Source organism: Pristiophorus japonicus, chromosome 5 (assembly GCF_044704955.1).
Source record: "Pristiophorus japonicus isolate sPriJap1 chromosome 5, sPriJap1.hap1, whole genome shotgun sequence".
Lineage (NCBI taxonomy): Eukaryota > Metazoa > Chordata > Chondrichthyes > Pristiophoridae > Pristiophorus > Pristiophorus japonicus.
This window is the reverse complement of record NC_091981.1, coordinates 281,811,433-281,834,130: the sequence shown is the minus strand read 5'-3', so window position 1 is coordinate 281,834,130 and position 22,698 is coordinate 281,811,433. Positions and strand designations below refer to the sequence as shown.

The window sequence follows — 22,698 nt, the reverse complement described above, 5'->3', positions numbered from 1 at the left end:
TTCAGGGAATCGAATACAGCCAGAGTGATCTCCTGGACTAGTTTTGATCGCCTGGATGGGTCGGAGAGGAATTTTCCCAGATTTCTTTCCACAATTGGCCTGGGTTTTTATCTTTTATTTGCCTCTCCCAGGAGATTACATGGCTCCGGTTGGGGTGGGGTATAAAATGTTGCGATGCATGGGGTATCGCAGTTGTGTGAGACGGACTGGTTAGGCCGGATGTTCTTTATTGTACACAGGTTTATATGCAACCTTCAGGGCTGCTGACTGAGGTCCGTGTGGCTCTTTGTCGGCCAGTGCGGACACGATGGGCCGAAATGGCCTCCTTCTGCGCTGTAGATTTCTATGTTTCTAATGTCCAACTGATATGTGATCACAAACAGCACATCACACATTTGTGCTTGCTTTCCTGGCAATGACACACCAATCCTCCCTCTCCCCCCCACTCTTTCTGCTGCACAGCAATTGAGAAGTTAGCTGTTTGGGGTCAAGAGCTATCCCTGCACATATGGCTCATGACTCCTCTCAGGAATTAATGTATGGTGGTCAAGCTGCAGTACAAGTCCCGTTCACCCATCACTCCAGTGCTCGCTGACCTACATTGGCTCCCGGTCTGGCAACACCGCACTTTAAAAATTCTCATCCTTGTTTTTAAATCCCTCCATAATACTAATACAGGTACAACATCCGAAATCTTTGGGACTGAGTCTGTGCCGGTTTTTGGGTTTTTCCGGATTTCAGACAAGAAAATCAATAGTCTGAAATCCGGAATCCTCGACTGAATCCGTGCCGGATTTCGGACCTCGCTGCTTGCTGATTCACTCCACTCCTCGACGCCCGCCGATTCCCGCGGCCCCCCAGCACTGCGCTTTTTATCTGTAAGTAGCCTCCTTGTTCCTCCTACTAAACTGAACCACCTCAAAAATGTCTAGTTTTCAGACAATAATTCCTGACGATTCCATTGCAAAATGTCCGGTTTTTGGTTAATAATTCCGGATTCTGGACGACACCATCAACCATGCGCAAAATGTCCGATTTTCAGACGATTCAGGTTTTTGGAGATCCGGATTCGGGACATTGCACCTATATGTGGCTATGGATGACGATTGGGTAGCTATGCTGGATTTCCCGTACATCCGTACATCTATAGGTGAGTCAGCTACAGGGAGGGTGATTAATGCTGGCAGCTTTCCAATTGCGTTTAAAGTAGACCTGGCCAAGATAATGGCTTCCGTCGACTGCTTTGGACACCCAACAAATCGCTTGCCCCATTTACACTACACCTGAAAATTGATCCCATGAAGTCTAGAATAAATTTACAAAACGATTATTTTTTGTGATTTAGACTTTCAAAATCAAATCTTTCCTTATTCACTCTACCATAACCTTTCATTATTTCTAAGGGCAGGCAGCTCAAATTGGTTATCCTAAAACCGGCAAGCTGCCCGATTGTCATCCACCGCTCACCACAATATGTTAATGACTCCCAAGGCCCAATTATGGACGAGCCTTGGGCCTCTGAATTCTAACGTACGCTCTGAGAATGGCGCCTATTTCAGACACTGAAAACAGGCCTAAACAAATTTCTATCCCTGTAGTAAGATAAACAGCAGTAAGATAGATTAAAATTCCCTCTGTTTATTTAGGCTAGGGTGTGTGAGGGTACTCTGGAAGAAGGTATGCAGGGAGAGTAGCAATCAGAGATATTTAAAGTAGTGATGTAATATTTAGTATGGATTTCAACCAGCTGCCGCACAACTTAAGACCTGTATGTTATAATGTACCTTTTTCCCCTGTTCTGCAACTCCTGAAGGAATCATGTATTGTTATGGTTGTCCATAGTGTCTGGAAGTTGTGCATTGTATCTGAATTCAGATAGTCAGGCTTCCGTGAAGGAAAAAAGATGAATATAGTAGGCAGCAGCTGTTGAGGTTAAGAGAGTGATGGCTATCAGCAATGGCACTTAAGTAGACTCCGGCCAGTGAGTAACTAGTCCCTAAAGAAAATTTAACCTCAACAGCTGTGCTGATTTGTCTGGCCCATGAAGTTACTTTTGTTCAAGACATGGAAAGAACCACTAAAGGGTTAGATGTAGTACTTTAACAAATATATAGGCTTAGAGAGAGAGCGACTTTTTAATTAAGGTATAGGGACAATACTGTGCCACCAGAAGTGATTGCTTGGCTATTGTTTAGTTAGTCTCACTTTTGTTTAAAATACTTTGGTCACAATGATTGAGAAGTTTCTAAAAATCAGCAATAATGGAAATCAGATTGAGTACTTTGTTTCCTCTTATGGGCACCCAGCAGTCTTTCTCTCCTTTGCTGTATCACGTCCAAGAGCAGGAGCATGAAGGTCAGGTCATTGAAATTGTGTGCCCTTCTTTTCTGACTCCTTCCAATGCTCTGTTACCGTTCTGGGGTGCCTTTGCAGGTTCTCCACTTGAAGACATACTTTAAAAGTGGCCCACATTACACATGAACCATCCATTACAGCTAACTGACAGTCAACTCACTGCGCCAAACACTCTGCTGCTTACCTGCTCCTCTCCAATCTGCTGCAATTTTCAGCTATTCTTGACAATCTTAATTGTCAACCTCCACCCCCCCTCTCCGCCCCCCCCCCATCCCCCAACCAACTGAGCATTGTTGCTGTGTAAAAACTGGAGTTTAAAAAAATTTGTTCATGGGATGTGGATGTTGCTGGCAAAGCCAGTATTTATTGCCCATTCCTAATTGCCCTTGAGAAGGTGGTGGTGAGCTGGCTTCTTGAACCGCTGCAGTCTGTATGGTGAAGATACTCAGTGTTGTTAGGGAGGGAGTTCTGTGATTTTGACTTAGCGACGATGAAGGAATGGCGATATACTTCCAAGTCAGGATGGTGTGTGGCTTGGAGGGGAACTTGGAGGCGGTAGTGTTCCCATGCGCCTGTTGCCCTTGTCCTTCTAGGTGTTCCACTGAACCGCCAATGGTTAAATAACCACTGACTCTGCAATTTATGGCGGGTCCGTGCTTAGTGATACTATTGTGCGCACATCTTGGCTCAGGGATGCAACAAAGTTGTAAATTACCCTATTTGAACTGTGGGGCCATTATGTTTTTTTTGATTAGTCCTGTGGGCTATTTTATGCTCATTTGAATAACCAGGTGCATCCTCAGTTTAATGTTCATCTGAAAGACAGTATCTCTTGCAATGCAGTGCTTCCTCAGAGATGAAATTGCTACATTGCATTGTTATAAGGTGTAAGTGGTTTCCCTTGGGTGTTTTCGACACACCCCCACGTTACAATAGTTCAAGACCTGGGAGTGACTACTGTATTGAACAGATGAATGAGTCATGGACAAATACCTCTTAACAATGGACCCTCCATCTTTGCCCATTACCTGTGATGAGTTGCCTTCTCCTGGCCATTGTAACTTCTCAAACCACCACCCATCAGATGTGGATTTCGAGTACAACATGGAAAAGTACCTGGGCCCCTCCCACAAAAGGTTGCCAGCTTTCTCTGCAGTGAGAAATATGCAGGGATCAAGGGATATGGAGAGAAAGCAGGAAAGGGGTACTGAGGTGAATGATCAGCTATGATCTTATTGAATGGTGGTGCAGGCTCAAAGGGCCGAATGGCCTACTCCTGCACCTATTTTCTATGTTACTATGTTTCTATTAAAACACAATGTCCAGATATCCAACAATCCTTGGGGAGCCGATGCTTACAAGTGTTACCTCTGGAGTCTCCCAAGGGTCTATCCTTGGTCCCCTGCTCTTCCTCATCTACATCTAGTCCTTGGTGAAATCATTCATAGATGTGGAATCAGGTTCCATATGTACGCTTATGATACCCTGCTCTAAATCTCCACCCTACCCTCTGTGATCAAATTGCTTGTCCTATATCTAGTTGTGGTTGAGGGGCAGTTAAACATTGGGAAGACTGAAGCCATTGTCCTTGTCTGCCACCACAAACTCCATACCTTTGTCACCAATTTTAGTCCCCTCACCAGCCACTGTCTCAGGCTGAACCAGACTGTTCTCAACTTAGACATACTATTCTACCTTGATCAGAGCTTCTGACTCCTTATCCTTTCCGTTGCAAACGCTGCCTAGTTCCAATACTATCTGCCTGGGCCCCTACCTTAGTCCATCTGATACTGAAACTCTCATCCATGTCTTTGTCACCCGCAGACTTCACTACCCCCAATTCTATTCTAACCACACTCCCATCTTACACTCTCTCTAAACCTCAGCTCATCTGCCTGTGTCCTCTCTAGCATCACGTCCCGCACTCCATCATCCTTTTCATTGCTGACCTATATTGACTCCTGGCTCACCCTCGTACTCAAGTCCCTTCATGCCCTTATACATCTCTATTTCTGAAACCTTCTCCAACAATACTACTCCCGCCTGAACTCTGCTCCTTAGACCGTGGCATCTTGTGCATTCCATCATCACTTCACTTTCCTCTCCTTTAAGGACCTCCCACCCTTTCCCTCAACGACTATCTGTCCCACCTGTGACAGAGGCTGTGGTTCTTGTATTGGACTGTACAGCCACCTAAGAACTCGTGTTAAGAGTGGAAGCAAGTCTTCCTCGATTCTGAGGGACTGCCTAAGATAATGATGATGATGAAAACCCATCTCTTTGAACAAGCTTTTGGTCATTCCTTGTAAAGTCTCCTTTTTTAGTTTGGCATCCATTTCTTTCATTATGCTTCTGTGAAATATTTTGGAAATTTTTTTAAAAAGTGCTATATAATTGTAAATTGCTGTTGTTCGATTCAGTTGTGTTTTATTCATAATGTCCAATAAGGATAATGCAGTTGCTGTTAGTAAGCATTTTGTTCAATCCAGTCTGACATTGTAACCTGACTTCTCTTTAAAGATACTGAAGGACCTACTATTTATTTCTAACATTTTCTCTTTTTTTTTGTTTAATCCAAGTTTTTAAAAGCCACTTTAATAATGAAAAAGTAAAACATAATGAATAATAACTATGCCAAAATTCTCAAGTTTATGATTATGTTCTATTCCAGAACCAAGAATATCCTTTAAAACCAAACTGAAAGATGTTGAAGTTGTGGAGAAGGAAACGGCAACCCTCCAGTGTGAAGTTCCTATTCCTGCTGTACAGGCCAGTTGGTTCTTAGAGGAAACTGAGATAACTGAGAGCACTAAATATAAAATAGAAGAGGAAGGCACCCTTAGAAAACTTACTATCAAAAATGTTACTACTGATGACGATGCTGTCTACATCTGTGAAATGAAAGAAGGCAGCAGAACGGTTGGAGAGTTGACAGTAAAAGGTAGGATTCATATGGTGCCTTAATTGCATTGATGTGTCTGAATGCTAAACACCTTAAATCTCTTGGTTTAAATTACTAGCCAATTATTTCCAACTCTTTTGAAGTCATGGATCTATTATTTATTTTATATTCAAAGAATTATATTCCTAAATCTGTTAGAGGATGGGTGTTCTTACTTATAAGTTACTCCTCAAAATAATAAGGTTCACAGCATTTATGAGTAGGTGGTCAGAGATTTATTAAGCATATGATAATAATTATTGATGATATTTAAACATTCGCTGAACAGCAGAATTTACAACAAAACCTTGCGCGTTCACTGGAGAATCCAATCGATGTCAATAACTTTGGTTTTACAACACCCTTTTGTTATAGTTTTCACCCTGATTAATTTGTCAATCAAATTATTAGGCTAAAGATAGTTACAGAAGTTCATGAATTATCAAAGGCCTTCTAACAAACTGCGAGTATCTTACTTTCGTATCACCCGAGGCTGTATCCCCTTGACAGATGTAGTCTTTGTAAGGTTGGTTTTTGTATGTAGCCGTTTACACACAAAGTCAATTCTTCCACAATTAGATGTTGTACTTAATGAATTAATTGGAACTATCACTTTTTTTAGCTTGATAGTTAAAACATTTAGGGGATTATTTTGGTGGCAGGGTAAAAACAGGTGCTAAATGGGTGCTGTGCTAATAAGACAAGCCTGTTTGAAAATCTGGTTTTAGCATGCAATTTTGGTTGTAGTTGCTGATTACCATACTTTGAACTTGGCTGGAGGTGCTAAAACGGACACCTACAGGTTTAGCACTCAAGTGCTGATAGACACAATTTTCAGGGAGCACTATATTGAAGGTGTGGAGTGCATTGGCTGACGCACAGTGGCAGGTTTCAGGAGGGCTCGGGTGAGAGGGCGCACAAGTTCTCGAATGCGGCACTGAAGGAGGTCCAGAGGAGGAGGTCTGAGTCTTGAACCTGCAGGGGGAAAGGAGTCCATCTTGTACTCCTGTCCTCTCCTGCAGCAGCTGGTTCTGCTCTGCCTGGCCTCATATTCCTCCTCCCAATTTCTCCTGCAGACCAAGGGGGAACCCCGAGGAAGATACCCAAGACCAAGCACTCCCTTCTGGTGATTCCTATAAGGTGTCCAATATGGTAAGCAGCACAGTACTTAATGTTTTTTTAAGAGAAATCCTCGGAGAATTTCCGGAATAAATGTTGCTCGAGTGTTCGTGAAGTTTTTGACGAAGTGTCTCAGAAAGTCTCCCGATGTGTTTCAAAGCTCCAGAGCAAGTGAACATTAAAAGGTGGTATACCTTTAAGTAGTGCTCGAAATCCTCAGCAACCACTTGTTTACTCCCAATCAGCTGGTCGCTGTTAGGAAAGCGCATTAGGCCAAGCGCTATCCACCAAAATGCCGTGTAGTCCCCTTAATGAGCACTAGCAAGCAATTTAAGTGGCATCCAGCCCCTTAATGATCCTCCAGGTGGTTGTTCCTAGCACAAGCTTCAACTCCTTTATTCTCGGTCAAGTCGTCCAGGACCCGGCCCTGCGGACGGTGTACGAAGCGAAGAAGGCCGCGCTGAAGGACCTGCAGCTCGTCGGGTCCCGAGGCGCGTTCGTGAGGTCGCGGATCCGGTTCCTGCGGGATCTGGACCGCGGCTCCCCCTTCTTCTACTCGCTGGAAAAAAGGCAGAGTGTCCGTAAGCAGCTCTTGACGCTGCTGGCCGACGACGGCTCTCTCGTCTCGGATCCGGAGGGCGTCAACAACAGGGCCCGTGAATATTACGGGGCTCTGTTCTCTCCGGATCCGTCCAGCGAGGAAGCGCGTAGAGTTTTGTGGGAGGACCTGCCGAAGGTCGGCCCGGAGGGCGCCGAAAATCTGGAAGCTCCGCTAAGCCTGGCGGAGCTGACCGGTGCCCTCGCCCGGCTCTCGAGGGGAAAATCCCCGGGGCTGGACGGGCTGACCGTGGAGTTCCACAGGGCGTTCTGGGACGTCCTGGGGAGCGACTACGCGCGGGTCCTGGGGGAAAGTCTGGCGACCGGGGAGATGCCCCTCTCTTGGCGCAGGGCAGTCATCGTCCTGCTGCCTAAGAAGGGCGATCTCCGCCTCCTTAAGAACTGGCGCCCGGTCTCCCTCCTCAGCACGGACTACAAAATCTTTGCCAGGGCGATGTCTGCTCGCCTTGGTGCCGTGCTGGACCACATGATCCACCCCGACCAGTCCTACACGGTCCCGGGCCGGACAATCCACGATAACATCCATCTGGTCCGGGACCTCATCCATTGTTCCCAGGAGGCTGGTCTGTCGGTCGCCTTCCTATCCCTCGACCAAGAGAAGGCGTTCGACAGGGTGGATCACGACTATCTGCTCGGAACTCTACGCGCTTTCGGGTTCGGGACGCATTTCGTCGCCCGGATCCGACTTTTGTACGCCGCCGCGGAGTGTCTGATTAAGGTTAACGGGTCCTTGACGGCGCCCCTTCGCTTTAGGAGAGGGGTGCGCCAGGGATGCCCCATGTCCGGCCAGTTATACGCCGTTTGCGTGGAGCCTTTCCTGCGCCTCTTGCGGACGAGGTTGACGGGACTGGCTCTGCAAGGGCCGGGCGTGGAGGTCGTCCTCTCGGCTTACGCCGATGACGTGCTCCTCGCGGTAGAGGATCCCGCTGACCTGCGGAGGATGCGTGAGTGCCAGGAGATTTACTCGGCCGCGTCCTCCGCCAGGATCAACTGGGAGAAATGTTCCGGACTCCTGGTGGGTCAGTGGCGGGTGGACTCCCTGCCGGAGGAGCTCAGGCCGTTTGCCTGGAGCACGACCCATCTCCTCTATCTGGGAGTCTACCTTAGCCCCGACGAGGGAGCCTGGCCGGCGAACTGGCAGGAGCTGGAGGCCAAGGTCGCCGCTCGCCTAGGGCGCTGGACAGGACTGCTCCGAGTGCTGTCCTACAGGGGTCGAGCGCTAGTCATAAACCAGCTGGTGGCCGCAATGTTGTGGTACCGGCTGGTCACTTTGACCCCTCCCCCTGCGTTTGTCGCCAAGATACAGAAGAAGCTGGTGGACTTCTTCTGGAACAACAGGAAGCACTGGGTCTCTGCTGCGGTCCTGAGTCTCCCGCTTGAGGAGGGCGGTCAGTCGTTGGTGTGCGTCAGCGCCCAGCTCGCGACTTTCCGTCTTCAGACCCTGCAGAGATACCTTTACGTCGAGCCCCCTCCTAGGTGGTGCGCTCTGGCGAGGTATTTCTTCCGCCAGCAGCTCGACCTCAATTATGACACGCAGCTCCTGTTTGTGAACTTGGGGGGTGCCAGGACCGCCCTCCAGGAGCTGCCTGTCTTTTACAGGGAACTCATCAGGGTCTGGAACAAAGTCTCCACCAAGCGCAGCTCTCCGCCGGCTGGAGTGGCGGCCGTCCTGCAGGAGCCGCTGCTCGGGAATCCGTACCTCCACGGCCGAGGTTTTATGTGGCGGTCGGAAGAGAGGGCTGTGGCTGGTGAGGTGACCAGGGTCAGGGACCTGCTCGATGGCGGAGGAGCGGGCTGGATGGCGCCAGACACGCTGGCGCGGCGCCTAAATTCTGCCAACGTCCGCCACGCGGCCGATGCCATCGAGTCGCTAAAAACATCTCTGGGCCCTGACTCCGTTAGGTGCATCGAGGAGGCTCAAGCACATGGGGAGATCCCGTCCGAACTGACCCCCGTCCGGACGGAATTCCTCATCGGTGCCAAACCCCGGAACCTCCCTCGGGGGCCGGCGCCTCACAACTTGAGCCGCCTCGGGGAAATCCCCTCCGTGCCTTTCAGTTCCGCGCGGAGGGGTTTCCTGTACGGGCTGCTCCTGCACACCCTCAACTTTGCCATCCTCGCCGGCCGTCCGGACACGCCATGGCGTACCATCTTGCCGTCCGGAGGAGGCGGGGGTCCCCGATGGAGGGCACTCTACGCAGGGGTCCTCCCACTATTCATCGGGGACTTGGCCTGGAGGGTGGTGCACGGAGCAGTGCCGTGCAACAAATTTTTAAGCCGGTTCACGGACTCCCAGGCCGCCTGCAATTTCTGCGGTCTGGAAGAGTCCGTGTTCCATGTTTTTATTGAGTGCACAAGGTTGCAGCCCCTGTTTTATTATTTGAAGGGGCTGCTCCTGAAATTCTGGCTGCACTTCAGTCCCACTCTCCTGATCTTTGGGCACCCTGTGCGGAGGGGAGCGGGTAGGTCCGAAGGCCTCCTCGTAGGACTGCTCCTGGGCACGGCCAAGGGTGCCATCAGCCGGTCCAGGCAGCGGGCGGTCGAGGGGGTCGTTCAACCTGACTGCCTGCCTCTCTTCCGCTCTTACATCCGGTCCAGGGTGTCCTTGGAGATGGAGCACGCGGTGTCCACCGGTACGCTCGCGGCCTTCCGCGAGAGGTGGGCACCGGAGGGACTGGAGTGCATCATCACGCCCGGCAATCAAATTTTAATTTGATTTTACGTTTTTAAGTTTAATTTGTTTTAATTGCCGGTGCTTTTAGTGTCCCCCTTCCCTTTTATAGGGGGCACTGGGGAAAATTGTGATTTTAGTGCCCCAGAAAAAAAAAACAAAAAAAGAAAAACAAAAAAAAACAAAAAAAAGGGGAAAAGAAAAAGGGCCTTGTAAATGTCTGGAGTGTCACCCAGGTCGGGTGGCACCGTTTAATGTTTTATGTTTTTGCAGGTGAACTCAAAAAAAAAAGTTTCAACTCCTTTATTCCCTTTTATAGGGGGCACTGGGGAAAAATTGTGATTTTAGTGCCCAAAAAAAAACCAAAGAAAAGAAAAACACAAAAGAAAAACAAAAAAAAGGAAAAAAAGGGCCTTGTAAATGTCTGGTGTGTCACCCAGTTCGGGTGGCACGGTTTAATGTTCTGTTTTACAGATAAACTCTAAAAGAGTTTCAACTCCTTTATTCCCTTTTATAGGGGGCACTGGGAAAATTGTGATTTTAGTGCCCAAAAAAAACAAAAAAAAAAGAAAAACACAAAAAAATAAAGGAAAAAAAAGGGCCTTGTCAATGTCTGGTGTGTCACCCAGGTCGGGTGGCATGGTTTAATGTTTTATGTTTTGCAGGTAGACTCTAAAAGAGTTTCAACTCCTTTACCGAACATGGGCTAAACTGGTGTTTCAGCTCAAGACCCCATCTTGGTCATCGCTGAGGCTCTTGAGCACCTGAAGGAGATGTCAAAAATCATCCCATTGTCTTGCTATTGTCTAGATAGCAGAATGTTTATGTCTCCTGTCACATTCAACTTGCATGCATCTAACCAACAGAAAGATGACGCACTCTCCTGCTTCTCTGTGAAGTTGGAAAGATGAATTGCCATGATGTATACACACCCACTCCAGCCTCTAACCTCTCATGGTCTTGTTAAATTAGCTACTAAAGCTGTTTATATCAAAGGGATAATTAGATTGCTAGTGAGATCAGCTACAATTGAAAAGTTACTAGACACCAACGATATAGGTAAAAAAAAGGATGAGGTCCTACAAGACGAATTTAAGGAGCTAGGAGCTAAATTAAAACGTAGGACCTCTAAAGTAGTAATCTCAGGATTGCTACCAGTGCCACGTGCTAGTCAGAGTAGGAATCGCAGGATAGCTCAGATGAATACGTGGCTTGAGCAGTGGTGCAGCAGGGAGGGTTTCAAATTCCTGGGGCATTGGAACCGGTTCTGGGGAAGGTGGGACCAGTACAAACCGGAAGGTCTGCACCTGGGCAGGACCGGAACTAATGTCCTAGGAGGAGTGTTTGCAAGTGCTGTTGGGGAGGAGTTAAACTGATATGGCAGGGGGATGGGAACCAATGCAGGAAGACAGAGGGAAACAAAAAGGAGACAAAAGCAAAAGACAGAAAGGAGATGAGTAAAAGTGGAGGGCAGAGAAACCCAAGGCAAAAAACAAAACGGGCCATTGAATATAAAGGGGCTGCAGGAGGGGTCAAAACTAAAAATCATGGTTTAAAAACTAGGGATTAAAACACTCTACCTAAACGCGCGCAGCATTCGAAATAAAGTAAATGAATTGACGGCACAAATCATTACAAATGGGTATGATTTGGTGGCCATTACAGAAACGTGGTTGCAGGGTGGCCAAGGCTGGGAATTAAACATACAGGGGTATCTAACGATTCGGAAAGATAGACAAGAAGGGAAAGGAGGTGGGGTAGCTCTGTTAATAAAGGATGATATCAGGGCAGTTGTGAGAGACGATATTGGCTCTAATGAACAAAATGTTGAATCATTGTGGGTGGAGATTAGAGATAGTAAGGGGAAAAAGTCACTGGTGGGTGTAGTTTATAAGCCCCCAAATAATAACTTCACGGTGGGGAGGGCAATAATCAAGGGAATAATGGAGGCATGTGAAAAAATAACGGCAGTAATCATGGGGGATTTTAACCTACATATCACTTGGTCAAATCAAATCGCACAGGGTAGCCTGGAGGAGGAATTCATAGTATGCATATGGGATTTTTTTTTAGAACAGTATGTTACAGAACCTACAAGGGAGCAAGCTATCTTAGATCTGGTCCTGTGTAATGAGACAGGAAGAATAAACGACCTCCTCGTAAAAGATCCTCTCGGAATGAGTGATCACAGTATGGTTGAATTTGTAATACAGATTGAGGATGAGGAAGTAGTGTCTCAAACGAGCGTACAATGCTTAAACAAAGGGGACTACAGTGGGATGAGGGCAGAGTTGGCTAAAGTAGACTGGAAGCACAGACTAAACGGTGGCACAATTGAGGAACAGTGGAGGACTTTTAAGGAGCTCTTTCATAGTGCTCAACAAAAATATATTCCAGTGAAAAAGAAGGGCGGTAAGAGAAGGGATAACCAGCCGTGGATAAACAAGGAAATAAAGGAGAGTATCAAATTAAAAACCAATGCGTATAAGGTGGCCAAGGTTAGTGGGAAAATAGAAGAGTGGGAAAATTTTAAACGACAGCAAAGAATGACTAAGAAAGCAATAAAGAAAGGAAAGATAGATTACGAAGGTAAACTTGCGCAAAACATAAAAACGGATAGTAAAAGCTTTTCCAGATATATAAAACGGAAAAGAGTGGCTAAAGTAAATATTGGTCCCTTAGAAGATGAGAAGGGGGATTTAATAATGGGAAATGTGGAAATGGCTGAGACCTTAAACAATTATTTTGCTTCGGTCTTCACAGTGGAAGACACAAAAACCATGCCAAAAATTGCTGGTCACAGGAATGTGGGAAGGGAGGACCTTGAGACAATCACTATCACTAGGGGGGTAGTGCTGGACAGGCTAATGGGACTCAAGGTAGTAGACAAGTCCCCTGGTCCTGATGAAATGCATCCCAGGGTATTAAAAGAGATGGCGGAAGTTATAGCAGATGCATTCGTTATAATCTACCAAAATTCTCTGGACTCTGGGGAGGTACCACCAGATTGGAAAGCAGCTAATGTAACGCCTTTGTTTAAAAAAGGGGGCAGACAAAAGGCAGGTAACTATAGGCCGGTTAGTTTAACATCTGTAGTGGGGAAAATGCTTGAAACTATCATTAAGGAAGAAATAGCGGGACATCTAGATAGGAATAGTGCAATCAAGCAGACGCAGTATGGATTCATGAAGGGGAAATCATGTTTAACTAATTTACTGGAATTGTTTGAGGATATAACGAGCATGGTGGATAGAGGTGTACCGATGGATGTGGTGTATTTAGATTTTCAAAAGGCATTCGATAAGGTGCCACACAAAAGGTTACTGCAGAAGATAAAGGTACGCGGAGTCAGAGGAAATGTATTAGCATGGATAGAGAATTGGCTGGCGAACAGAAAGCAGAGAGTCGGGATAAATGGGTCCTTTTCAGGTTGGAAATCGATAGTTAGTGGTGTGCCACAGGGATTGGTGCTGGGACCACAACTGTTTACAATATACATAGATGACCTGGAAGAGGGAACAGAGTGTAGTGTAACAAAATTTGCAGATGACACAAAGATTAGTGGGAAAGCGGGTTGTGTAGAGGACACAGAAAGGCTGCAAAGCGATTTAGATAGGTTAAGCGAATGGGCTAGGGTTTGGCAGATGGAATACAATGTCGGAAAGTGTGAGGTCATCCACCTTGGGAAAAAAAACAGTAAAAGGGAATATTATTTGAATGGGGAGAAATTACAACATGCTGCGGTGCAGAGGGACCTGGGGGTCCTTGTGCATGAAACTCTTTTGAGTTCCTTGTGCATGAATCCTTGTGCATGAAACTCTTTTGAGTTTACCTGCAAAAACATAAAACATTAAACGGTGCCACCCGACCTGGGTGACACTCCAGACATTTACAAGGCCCTTTCCCCCCCCCCCCCCCCCCTTTTTTTTTTTTTTTTTCTTTTTTTCTTGGTTTTTTTTTGGGCACTAAAATCACAATTTTCCCCAGTGCCCCCTATAAAAGGGAAGGGGGACACTAAAAGCACCGGCAATTAAAACAAATTAAACTTAAAAACGTAAAATCAAATTAAAATTTGGTTGCCGGGCGTGATGATGCACTCCAGTCCCTCCGGTGCCCACCTCTCGCGGAAGGCCGCGAGCGTACCGGTGGACACCGCGTGCTCCATCTCCAAGGACACCCTGGACCGGATGTAAGAGCGGAAGAGAGGCAGACAGTCAGGTTGAACGACCCCCTCGACCGCCCGCTGCCTGGACCGGCTGATGGCACCCTTGGCCGTGCCCAGGAGCAGTCCTACGAGGAGGCCTTCGGACCTACCCGCTCCCCTCCGCACAGGGTGCCCAAAGATCAGGAGAGTGGGACTGAAGTGCAGCCAGAATTTCAGGAGCAGCCCCTTCAAATAATGGAACAGGGGCTGCAACCTCGTGCACTCAATAAAAACATGGAACACGGACTCCTCCAGACCGCAGAAATTGCAGGCGGCCTGGGAGTCCGTGAACCGGCTTAAAAATTTGTTGCACGGCACTGCTCCGTGCACCACCCTCCAGGCCAAGTCCCCGATGAATAGTGGAAGGACCCCTGCGTAGAGTGCCCTCCATCGGGGAACCCCGCCTCCTCCGGACGGCAAGATGGTACGCCATGGCGTGTCCGGACGGCCGGCGAGGATGGCAAAGTTGAGGGTGTGCAGGAGCAGCCTGTACAGGAAACCCCTCCGCGCGGAACTGAAAGGCGCGGAGGGGATTTCCCCGAGGCGGCTCAAGTTGTGAGGCGCCGGCCCCCGAGGGAGGTTCCGGGGTTTGGCGCCGATGAGGAATTCCGTCCGGACGGGGGTCAGTTCGGACGGGATCTCCCCACGTGCTTGAGCCTCCTCGATGCACCTAACGGAGTCAGGGCCCAGAGCTGTTTTTAGCGACTCGATGGCATCGGCCGCGTGGCGGACGTTGGCAGAATTTAGGCGCCGCGCCAGCGTGTCTGGCGCCATCCAGCCCGCTCCTCCGCCATCGAGCAGGTCCCTGACCCTGGTCACCTCACCAGCCACAGCCCTCTCTTCCGACCGCCACATAAAACCTCGGCCGTGGAGGTACGGATTCCCGAGCAGCGGTTCCTGCAGGACGGCCGCCACTCCAGCCGGCGGAGAGCTGCGCTTGGTGGAGACTTTGTTCCAGACCCTGATGAGTTCCCTGTAAAAGACAGGCAGCTCCCGGAGGGCGGTCCTGGCACCCCACAAGTTCACAAACAGGAGCTGCGTGTCATAATTGAGGTCGAGCTGCTGGCGGAAGAAATACCTCGCCAGAGCACACCACCTAGGAGGGGGCTCGACGTAAAGGTATCTCTGCAGGGTCTGAAGACGGAAAGTCGCGAGCTGGGCGCTGACGCACACCAACGACTGACCGCCCTCCTCAAGCGGGAGACTCAGCACCGCGGCAGAGACCCAGTGCTTCCTGTTGTTCCAGAAGAAGTCCACCAGCTTCTTCTGTATCTTGGCGACAAACGCAGGGGGAGGGGTCAAAGTGACCAGCCGGTACCACAGCATTGCGGCCACCAGCTGGTTTATGACTAGCGCTCGACCCCTGTAGGACAGCACTCGGAGCAGTCCTGTCCAGCGCCCTAGGCGAGCGGCGACCTTGGCCTCCAGCTCCTGCCAGTTCGCCGGCTAGGCTCCCTCGTCGGGGCTAAGGTAGACTCCCAGATAGAGGAGATGGGTCGTGCTCCAGGCAAAAGGCCTGAGCTCCTCCGGCAGGGAGTCCACCCGCCACTGACCCACCAGGAGTCCGGAACATTTCTCCCAGTTCCTTGTGCATGAATCCAAAAAAAAAGTTAGTTTGCAGGTGCAGCCGGTAATCAGGAAGGCGAATGGAATGATGGCCTTCATTGCGAGAGGGATGGAGTACAAAAGCAGGGAGGTCCTTCTGCAACTGTATCGGGGATTGGTGAGGCCGCACCTGGAGTACTGCGTGCAGTTTTGGTCACCTTACTTAAGGAAGGATATACTAGCTTTGGAGGGGGTACAGAGACGATTCACGAGGCTGATTCCGGAGATGAGGGGGTTACCTTATGATGATAGATTGAGTAGACTGGGTCTTTACTCGTTGAAGTTTAGAAGGATGAGGGGTGATCTTATAGAAACATTTAAAATAATGAAAGGGATAGTTAAGATAGAGGCAGAGAGGTTATTTCCACTGGTCGGGGAGACAAGAACTAGGGGGCACAGCCTCAAAATACGGGGGAGCCAATTTAAAACCGAGTTGAGAAGGAATTTCTTCTCCTAGAGGGTTGTGAATCTGTGGAATTCTCTGCCCAAGGAAGCAGTTGAGGCTAGCTCATTGAATGTATTCAAGTCACAGATAGATAGATTTTTAACCAATAAGGGAATTCTGGGTTACGGGGAGCGGGCGGGTAAGTGGAGCTGAGTCCACGGCCAGATCAGCCATGATCTTGTTAAATGGCGGAGCAGGCTCGAGGGGCTAGATGGCCTACTCCTGTTCCTTATTCTTATGTTCTTATGTTCTAATATGAAGAAATTGATCTAAACAGAAATCAACGATTAATTTTTTCAGTACAAATTGATTGCTTTAGTTTTATTGCCAAATCTATGTAGTTCTTGCTTTTCATAGAAAAAAAGAAGTTTGCGTGATTTTCATAGAAAAAAAGAAGCTTGCAGCACAGAAGAGGCCATTTGGCTCATTGTATCTGTGGTGATTTTGTTTTGGAGCAATCCCACTGACTTGCTATCTCCCTATAGCCCATTATAGTCTTCTGTAGCCTCATTTAATTCTATTGGTTGTGCTCTTGCTTCTGAATTAGATGGATGTTGCTTCAAAGCCTCCTGCAGGGCTGGAGTACATAGTCAAAGCTGAGAATCCCAAGCAGGACTACATTGTTGGAGGCTCCATTCTTGGGATGAAAGATTAAACCAAAGCCCCATCTCTTGGTTCAGTGGTTCATGTGAATGTTAAAGATATTATATTCAAAGAAAAATAAATTTTTTACCTTTGTCCAACAGCACCAATAAAAGAGATGATAAAAATAGACCATCTCATTACTATTTGTGAAATTTTGTGTACAAAATGGCTGCTGTCTATCTGGCTTCATCCCAGTGTATCTGAGGCGCTTTTTTACATAGGCTCAATGCTTCTGCCTTTGTAAATTGTCTGAACCCACAAATTATAATGGGATCAGTGCCACTACCTTAAGGTGAGTGGAAGTCCTGTTCTGCTTCACTTTCAACGACTCAAAGATGGGTTTGAATTTCAGATTACCTTGTTCATTTTCTTTTCCAGTAGGGATTATCAAGTTGTTCTAGTTAAACACATTATATAATTTCTTGTGGCTGATGGGAAGTTGTGACCTAAATTTATATGGTCTATATGATGGCTAGGGAATTCCATGGACCTTCGCCTGCTCCACCAGTGTAACTTTGCTTGGAATTGGGGCGATAACCCCATTTCTGCATAAATAATATTTCCGCTGCACTTCAGGCAAGGTTACGTTAGCAGAGCATGAGCAGCTCCAAGGAAGGTACCATCCATAGCATGTTAATTATATCGCAAAATAATATAACAATATTAGAAAACTCAGAGAGTTGTTAACCTGTGGAATTCCCTACTGCAGAGAGTTGTTGAGGCCAGTTCGTTAGATATATTCAAGAGGGAGTTAGATATGGCCCTTACAGCTAAAGGGATCAAGGGGTATAGAGAGAAAGCAGGAAAGGGGTACTGAGGTGAATGATCAGCCATGATCTTATTGAATGGTGGTGCAGGCTCGAAGGGCCGAATGGCCTACTCCTGCACCTATTTTCTATGGTTCTATGTTTCTATTTTAAAACATCAGTGCATTTTGTTTTATTTTCTGTCCTGTGGAAAGAAAGAACCTGAAATTATACTGAAGACATAGACTAATAACTTCATTTTTAAGAAACCTGAGTGTCCTTCTAGACTACATCTGCTTTGGTCAGGTGGATGGAGATGTTGCAGATTATACTCATAGGTATACGTTTACATTTTTTTCCTTTTCTTCATTTTTTCTTACAGGTAACATTGTTAAGAAACTTCCAAGGAAAACTGCAGTACCAGAAAGTGATACTGCCATTTTCTGTGTGGAATTGGACAGTAGCTGTAAGAATATCAGGTGGACAAAGAATGGAGAAGAGCTAAAACCAAATGATAGAACAACTATTGCGGTTTCTGGCACGCGGCACACTCTTACTATTCGTGAATGCAAATGGGAAGACATTGGAGAAATAGCACTTTTGGCAGATGACTCTCGAACATCAACTCAATTCACATTAACATGTGAGTTTTGAAATGGGCAGTTACTTTCTTTTTCTTGTTCTGTCACAAATGTTTTGTCTCTGCAGTTGCTTCTGGCTACAGAATTGGGATGCTACGGGTCTTAAACTTCTCAACGACAATAAAAAAGTGTGGTCAAATTCGAGTTTAATCGCACTGGGGATAATATCATTTTAGGTTCACTCGGACGGTGGGTAGAAAGGGCAGGGTGAAAAGACACCTTTGGTTCCAGAAATAAATATTAATTACTGTGCAATCTGAAAGCAAGTTGGAACAGTCTCCCATATCAGATAATTAGATGTCCATTTAGATTCCCAAGACATCAGCATAATTCTATCCTTGTTTTGCTTCTTTTATCATTTGTAATGGCAACACACCATACACCAGTCCCTGGTTAATTGTTGTCAGCTGACCTACCCTATGGTCTGCAACTTGCCAGTTAGAGGTGAAAACTGGGATTATTCAGATATGTTTTCCTTCCTTAGTACTGTAATCTGCAACTCATGCCAAATCATGACCTATGGTCTATCACAAATGGGTAGAAGGCTTATTTTTTCAATGTAATTTACTTATTATTTGTATACCTTTCTGTGTGAAATTTGACAAGATGATATCATTTGTAAACAATAACGGACTTCTAAAATATCATGTACTATAAATTATGATGTCTACCAATCCAATAACAGTTATCAATTTCAAACAGCTGCACTTGGCTCCACAATGATTCAGTGAGTAGCTGAGATATACAGGCTTCAGATTTGATCTCTGGCATTACAACTGGCAATCCTAAGGTTAGAAAAGGAAAATTGGCCTGGGTTCCATTTGTGGATGTCAATGTCTCTTGTTAGAAGTGAATTTGTGTGGGCATTGAGTGACGACAAGATTGGCAGTGGTATTCCCTCATGCCTGAAAAGGCAATTGTCACTCAATGTTATGGTGCATGCATAAATAATGAAGACTTGAGTAAAGTACTAGAGGTTGTCTGGTGCATGGAGAACTGTATCCCAGTGTGTACTCAGTGTCATAGAAATTTTGGCCACATGGCCTCCGAAGCCTTAAATATGGTGGGCAGGAAGTGCACGCTCATTACGAGTTGGAAGTGCGCTGCCCACAAAATTGGTATAGTCAAAAAAAATCAGTGCCTAGGGAATTATAGACCGATTAACCTGACATCGGTAGTGGAGAAAATGTTGGAATCAAGTATTAAAGATGTAATAGCAGCGCATTTGGAAAGCAGTGACAGGATCAGTCCAAGTCAGCATGGATTTATGAAAGGGAACTCATGCTTGACAAATCTTCTAGAATTTTTTGAGGATGTAACTAATAGAGTGGACATGGGAGTACCAGTGGATGTGGTGTATTTGGACTTTCAAAAGGCTTTTGACAAGGTCCCACACAAGAGATTCGTGTGCAAAATTAAAGCACATGCTATTGGGGGTAATGTATTGTCGTGGATAGAGAACTTGTTGGCAGACAGGAAGCAAGAGTAGGAATAAACGGATTCTTTTCAGAATGGCAGGCAGTGACTAGTGGGGTACCGCAAGGTTCCGTGCTGGGACCCCAGCTATTTACAATGTACATTAATGATTTAGATGAAGAAATTGAATGTAATATCTCCAAGTTTGCAGATGGCACTAAGCTGGGTGGCAGTGTGAGCTGTGAGGAGGATGCTAAGAGGCTGCAGGGTGACTTGGACAGATTAGGTGAGTGGGCAAATGCATGGCAGATGCAGTATAATGTAGATAAATGTGAGGTTATCCACTTTGGTGGCAAAAACAGGAAGGCAGAATATTATCTGAATGGTGACAGATTAGGAAAAGGGGAGGTGCAACAAGACCTGGGTGTAATGGTACATCAGTCATTGAAAGTTGGCCTGCAGGTACAGCAGGCGGTGAAGAAGGCAAATGGCTTGTTGGCCTTCATAGCGAGAGGATTTGAGTATAGGAGCAGGGAGATGTTACTGCAGTTGTACAGGTGAGGCCACACCTTGAATATTGTGTTCAGTTTTGGTCTCCTAATCTGAGGAAGGACATTCTTGCTATTGAGGGAGTGCAGCGAAGGTTCACCAGACTGATTCTAGGGATGGCTGGACTGTCATAGGAGGAGAGACTGGATTGACTGGGCCTTTATTCACTGGCGTTTAGAAGGATGAGAGGGGATCTCATAGAAACGTATAAGATTCTGACGGGACTGGACAGGTTAGATGCAGGAAGAATATTCCCGATGTTGGGGAAGTCCAGAACCAGGGATCACAATCTAAGGATAAGGGATAAGCCATTTAGGACTGAGATGAGGAGAAACTTCTTCACTCAGAATTGTGAACCTGTGGAATTCTCTACCACAGAAAGTTGTTGAGGCCAGTTCGTTAGAGATATTCAAAAGGGAGTTAGATGTGGCCCTTATGGCTAAAGGGATCAGGGGGTATGGAGAGAAAGCAGGAATGAGGTACTGAAGTTGCATGATCAGCAATGATCATATTGAATGGTGGTGCAGACTGGAAGGGCTGAATGGCCTACTCCTCCACCTATTTTCTATGTTTCTATGTTTACACCTGATATATTCATTAGTCTAGTTGCATCTGCAAATAAGAGGCCTAATGCCCGTTTAAAGCCCCTTCTGTTATATTGTTTTTTTCTGAGGCAGCTGGAGCCGGATGCATTCAGGAAAACCAGGTCGCAACCAATAAGGGAAGATTTTAAAATATACTTACCAGAATGTGGGGCCGGGCAGAGCACAAGTTCAAAGCATGTGGGCAGCCGCTATCCCCCTTCCCCCAATCCTAGTCTCTGCCCTCCCAGATCGCCACCAACCACTACCCTTCATCTTGACCACCACTAGCCTCCGTACCCGACTGGTCAGCCCCATCCCGATTATTGCCCTTCCTGGCCAAAGGCGCCACCCACCTCCCCTCAGTCCTGGTTGACCCCTCCTTCCCCTATTAGACCTGATAACCACTCCTAGAGTGCAGTGGCCTGATCTTTCGTCTTCGCTGGCGAACTGCTTGAGGACGCGTATCAGGATCAATCCCTGCACCTTCCCTGTATGCGCTTGAATTTCTAGATCAATGTGTTCAGGAGAATAAGGTAGGGGAAAAGTTAAATAGCAAAAAAAAATGTTAAGACTATATTTTAAGAATATGCTGCTAATTCTTGGATACTTGGTGGCACATTTCCCAGAGAGATTGGTTATGTAAAACATTCTTTTTGCAAATTTTACAGTTTGCTTTGATATTAACTACTGTAGAAAGAACTACTAGGCATCAGATGTAACTGATTATACACGTTGAAATCTCATTGCATTAGTGGAAAGTGTAATGTATTTTTCATTCTTGGGATGCGGGAGTCGTTGCCAAGGCCAGCATTTATTGACCACCTCTTGTTGCCCTGAGAATGTCATGGTGGACCTTCACAACTGAGTGGCTTGCTAGGACATTTCAAAGGACTGTTAAAAGGACTATATGAAGTCACATATAGGCCAGACCAGCAGATTTCTTTCCATAAAACTTAATAGTCAGTTGTATTGATACCAGCTTTTATTTTCAGATTAAAATAAAACTGAATTCATAAAAAGGAAAAGAGTGGCTAAAGTAAATGTTGGTCCCCTGAAGGATGAGACTGTGGAGTTAATAATGGAGAACCGGGAAATGGCAGAGACGTTGAACAAATATTTTGTATCGATCTTCACAGTAGAAGACATTTAAAAACATCCCAATAGTAGATAATCAAGGGGCTATAGGGACGGAGGAACTTAATACTATCACTATCACTAATGATGTAATACTAGGTAAAATAATGGGACTAAAGATGGACAAGTCCCCTGGACCTGATGGCTTACATCCTAGGGTCTCTTAAGAGAAATGGCAGCAGAGATAGTGGATGTATTGATTGTAATCTACCAAAATTCCCTTGATTGCAGCGAATTGGAAAACCGCAAATGTAACGCCCCTATTTAAAAAAGGAGGCAGACTAAAAGCAGGAAACTATAGACCAGTTAGCTAACATCTGTCATTGGGAAAATGCTGGAGTCCATTATTAAGGAAGCAGTAGCAGGAGATTTGGAAAAGCATGATTCAATCAAGCAGAGTCAGCATGGTTTTATGAAAGGGAAATCATGTTTGACAAATTTTCTGGAGCTCTTTGAGGATGTAACGAGCAGGGTGGATAAGGGGGAACCAGTGGATGTGGTGTATTTGGATTTCCAGAAGGCATTCGATAATATGCCACATAAGAGGTTACTGCACAAGAAAAAAGCTCACGGGGTTGGGGGTAATATATTAGCATGGATACAGGATTGGATAACTAATAGAAAACAAAGAGTCGGGATAAATGAGTCATTTTCCAGTTGGCAAACAGTGACTAGTGGGGTGCCACAGGGATCGGTGCTGGGTCCTCAACTATTTACAATCTATATTAATGACTTGGATGAAGGTTCCGAGTGTAATGCAGCCAAGTTTGTTGATGATACAAAGATGGGAGGGAAAGCAAATTGTGAGGAGGACACAAAAAAATCTTCAAAGTGATATAGACAGGCTAAGTGAGTGAGCAAACATTTGGCAGATGGAGTATAATGTTGGAAAATGTGAGGTTATCCACTTTGGCAGAAATAATAGAAAAGCAAATTATAATTTAAATGAGAAAAATTGCAAAGTGTTGCAGTACAGAGAAAACTAGGGGTCCTTGTGCACGAAACACAAAAAGTTAGTATACAGG

General features: G+C 46.3%; 1 protein-coding gene across 32 annotated transcripts in view; it reads left to right on the top strand.

Annotated features, from left to right (window-relative positions):
- Positions 1-22,698, top strand: part of LOC139264722 (obscurin-like) — a 571,531-nt gene that overhangs the window by 21,558 nt on the left and 527,275 nt on the right. For all 32 annotated transcript variants that reach the window (XM_070881692.1, XM_070881694.1, XM_070881707.1 and 29 more), the window contains 2 exons: positions 5,027-5,296; positions 17,732-17,992. In XM_070881692.1, coding sequence (XP_070737793.1) covers positions 5,027-5,296; positions 17,732-17,992 — 531 coding nt within the window. The remainder of the gene's footprint in view (positions 1-5,026; positions 5,297-17,731; positions 17,993-22,698) is intronic.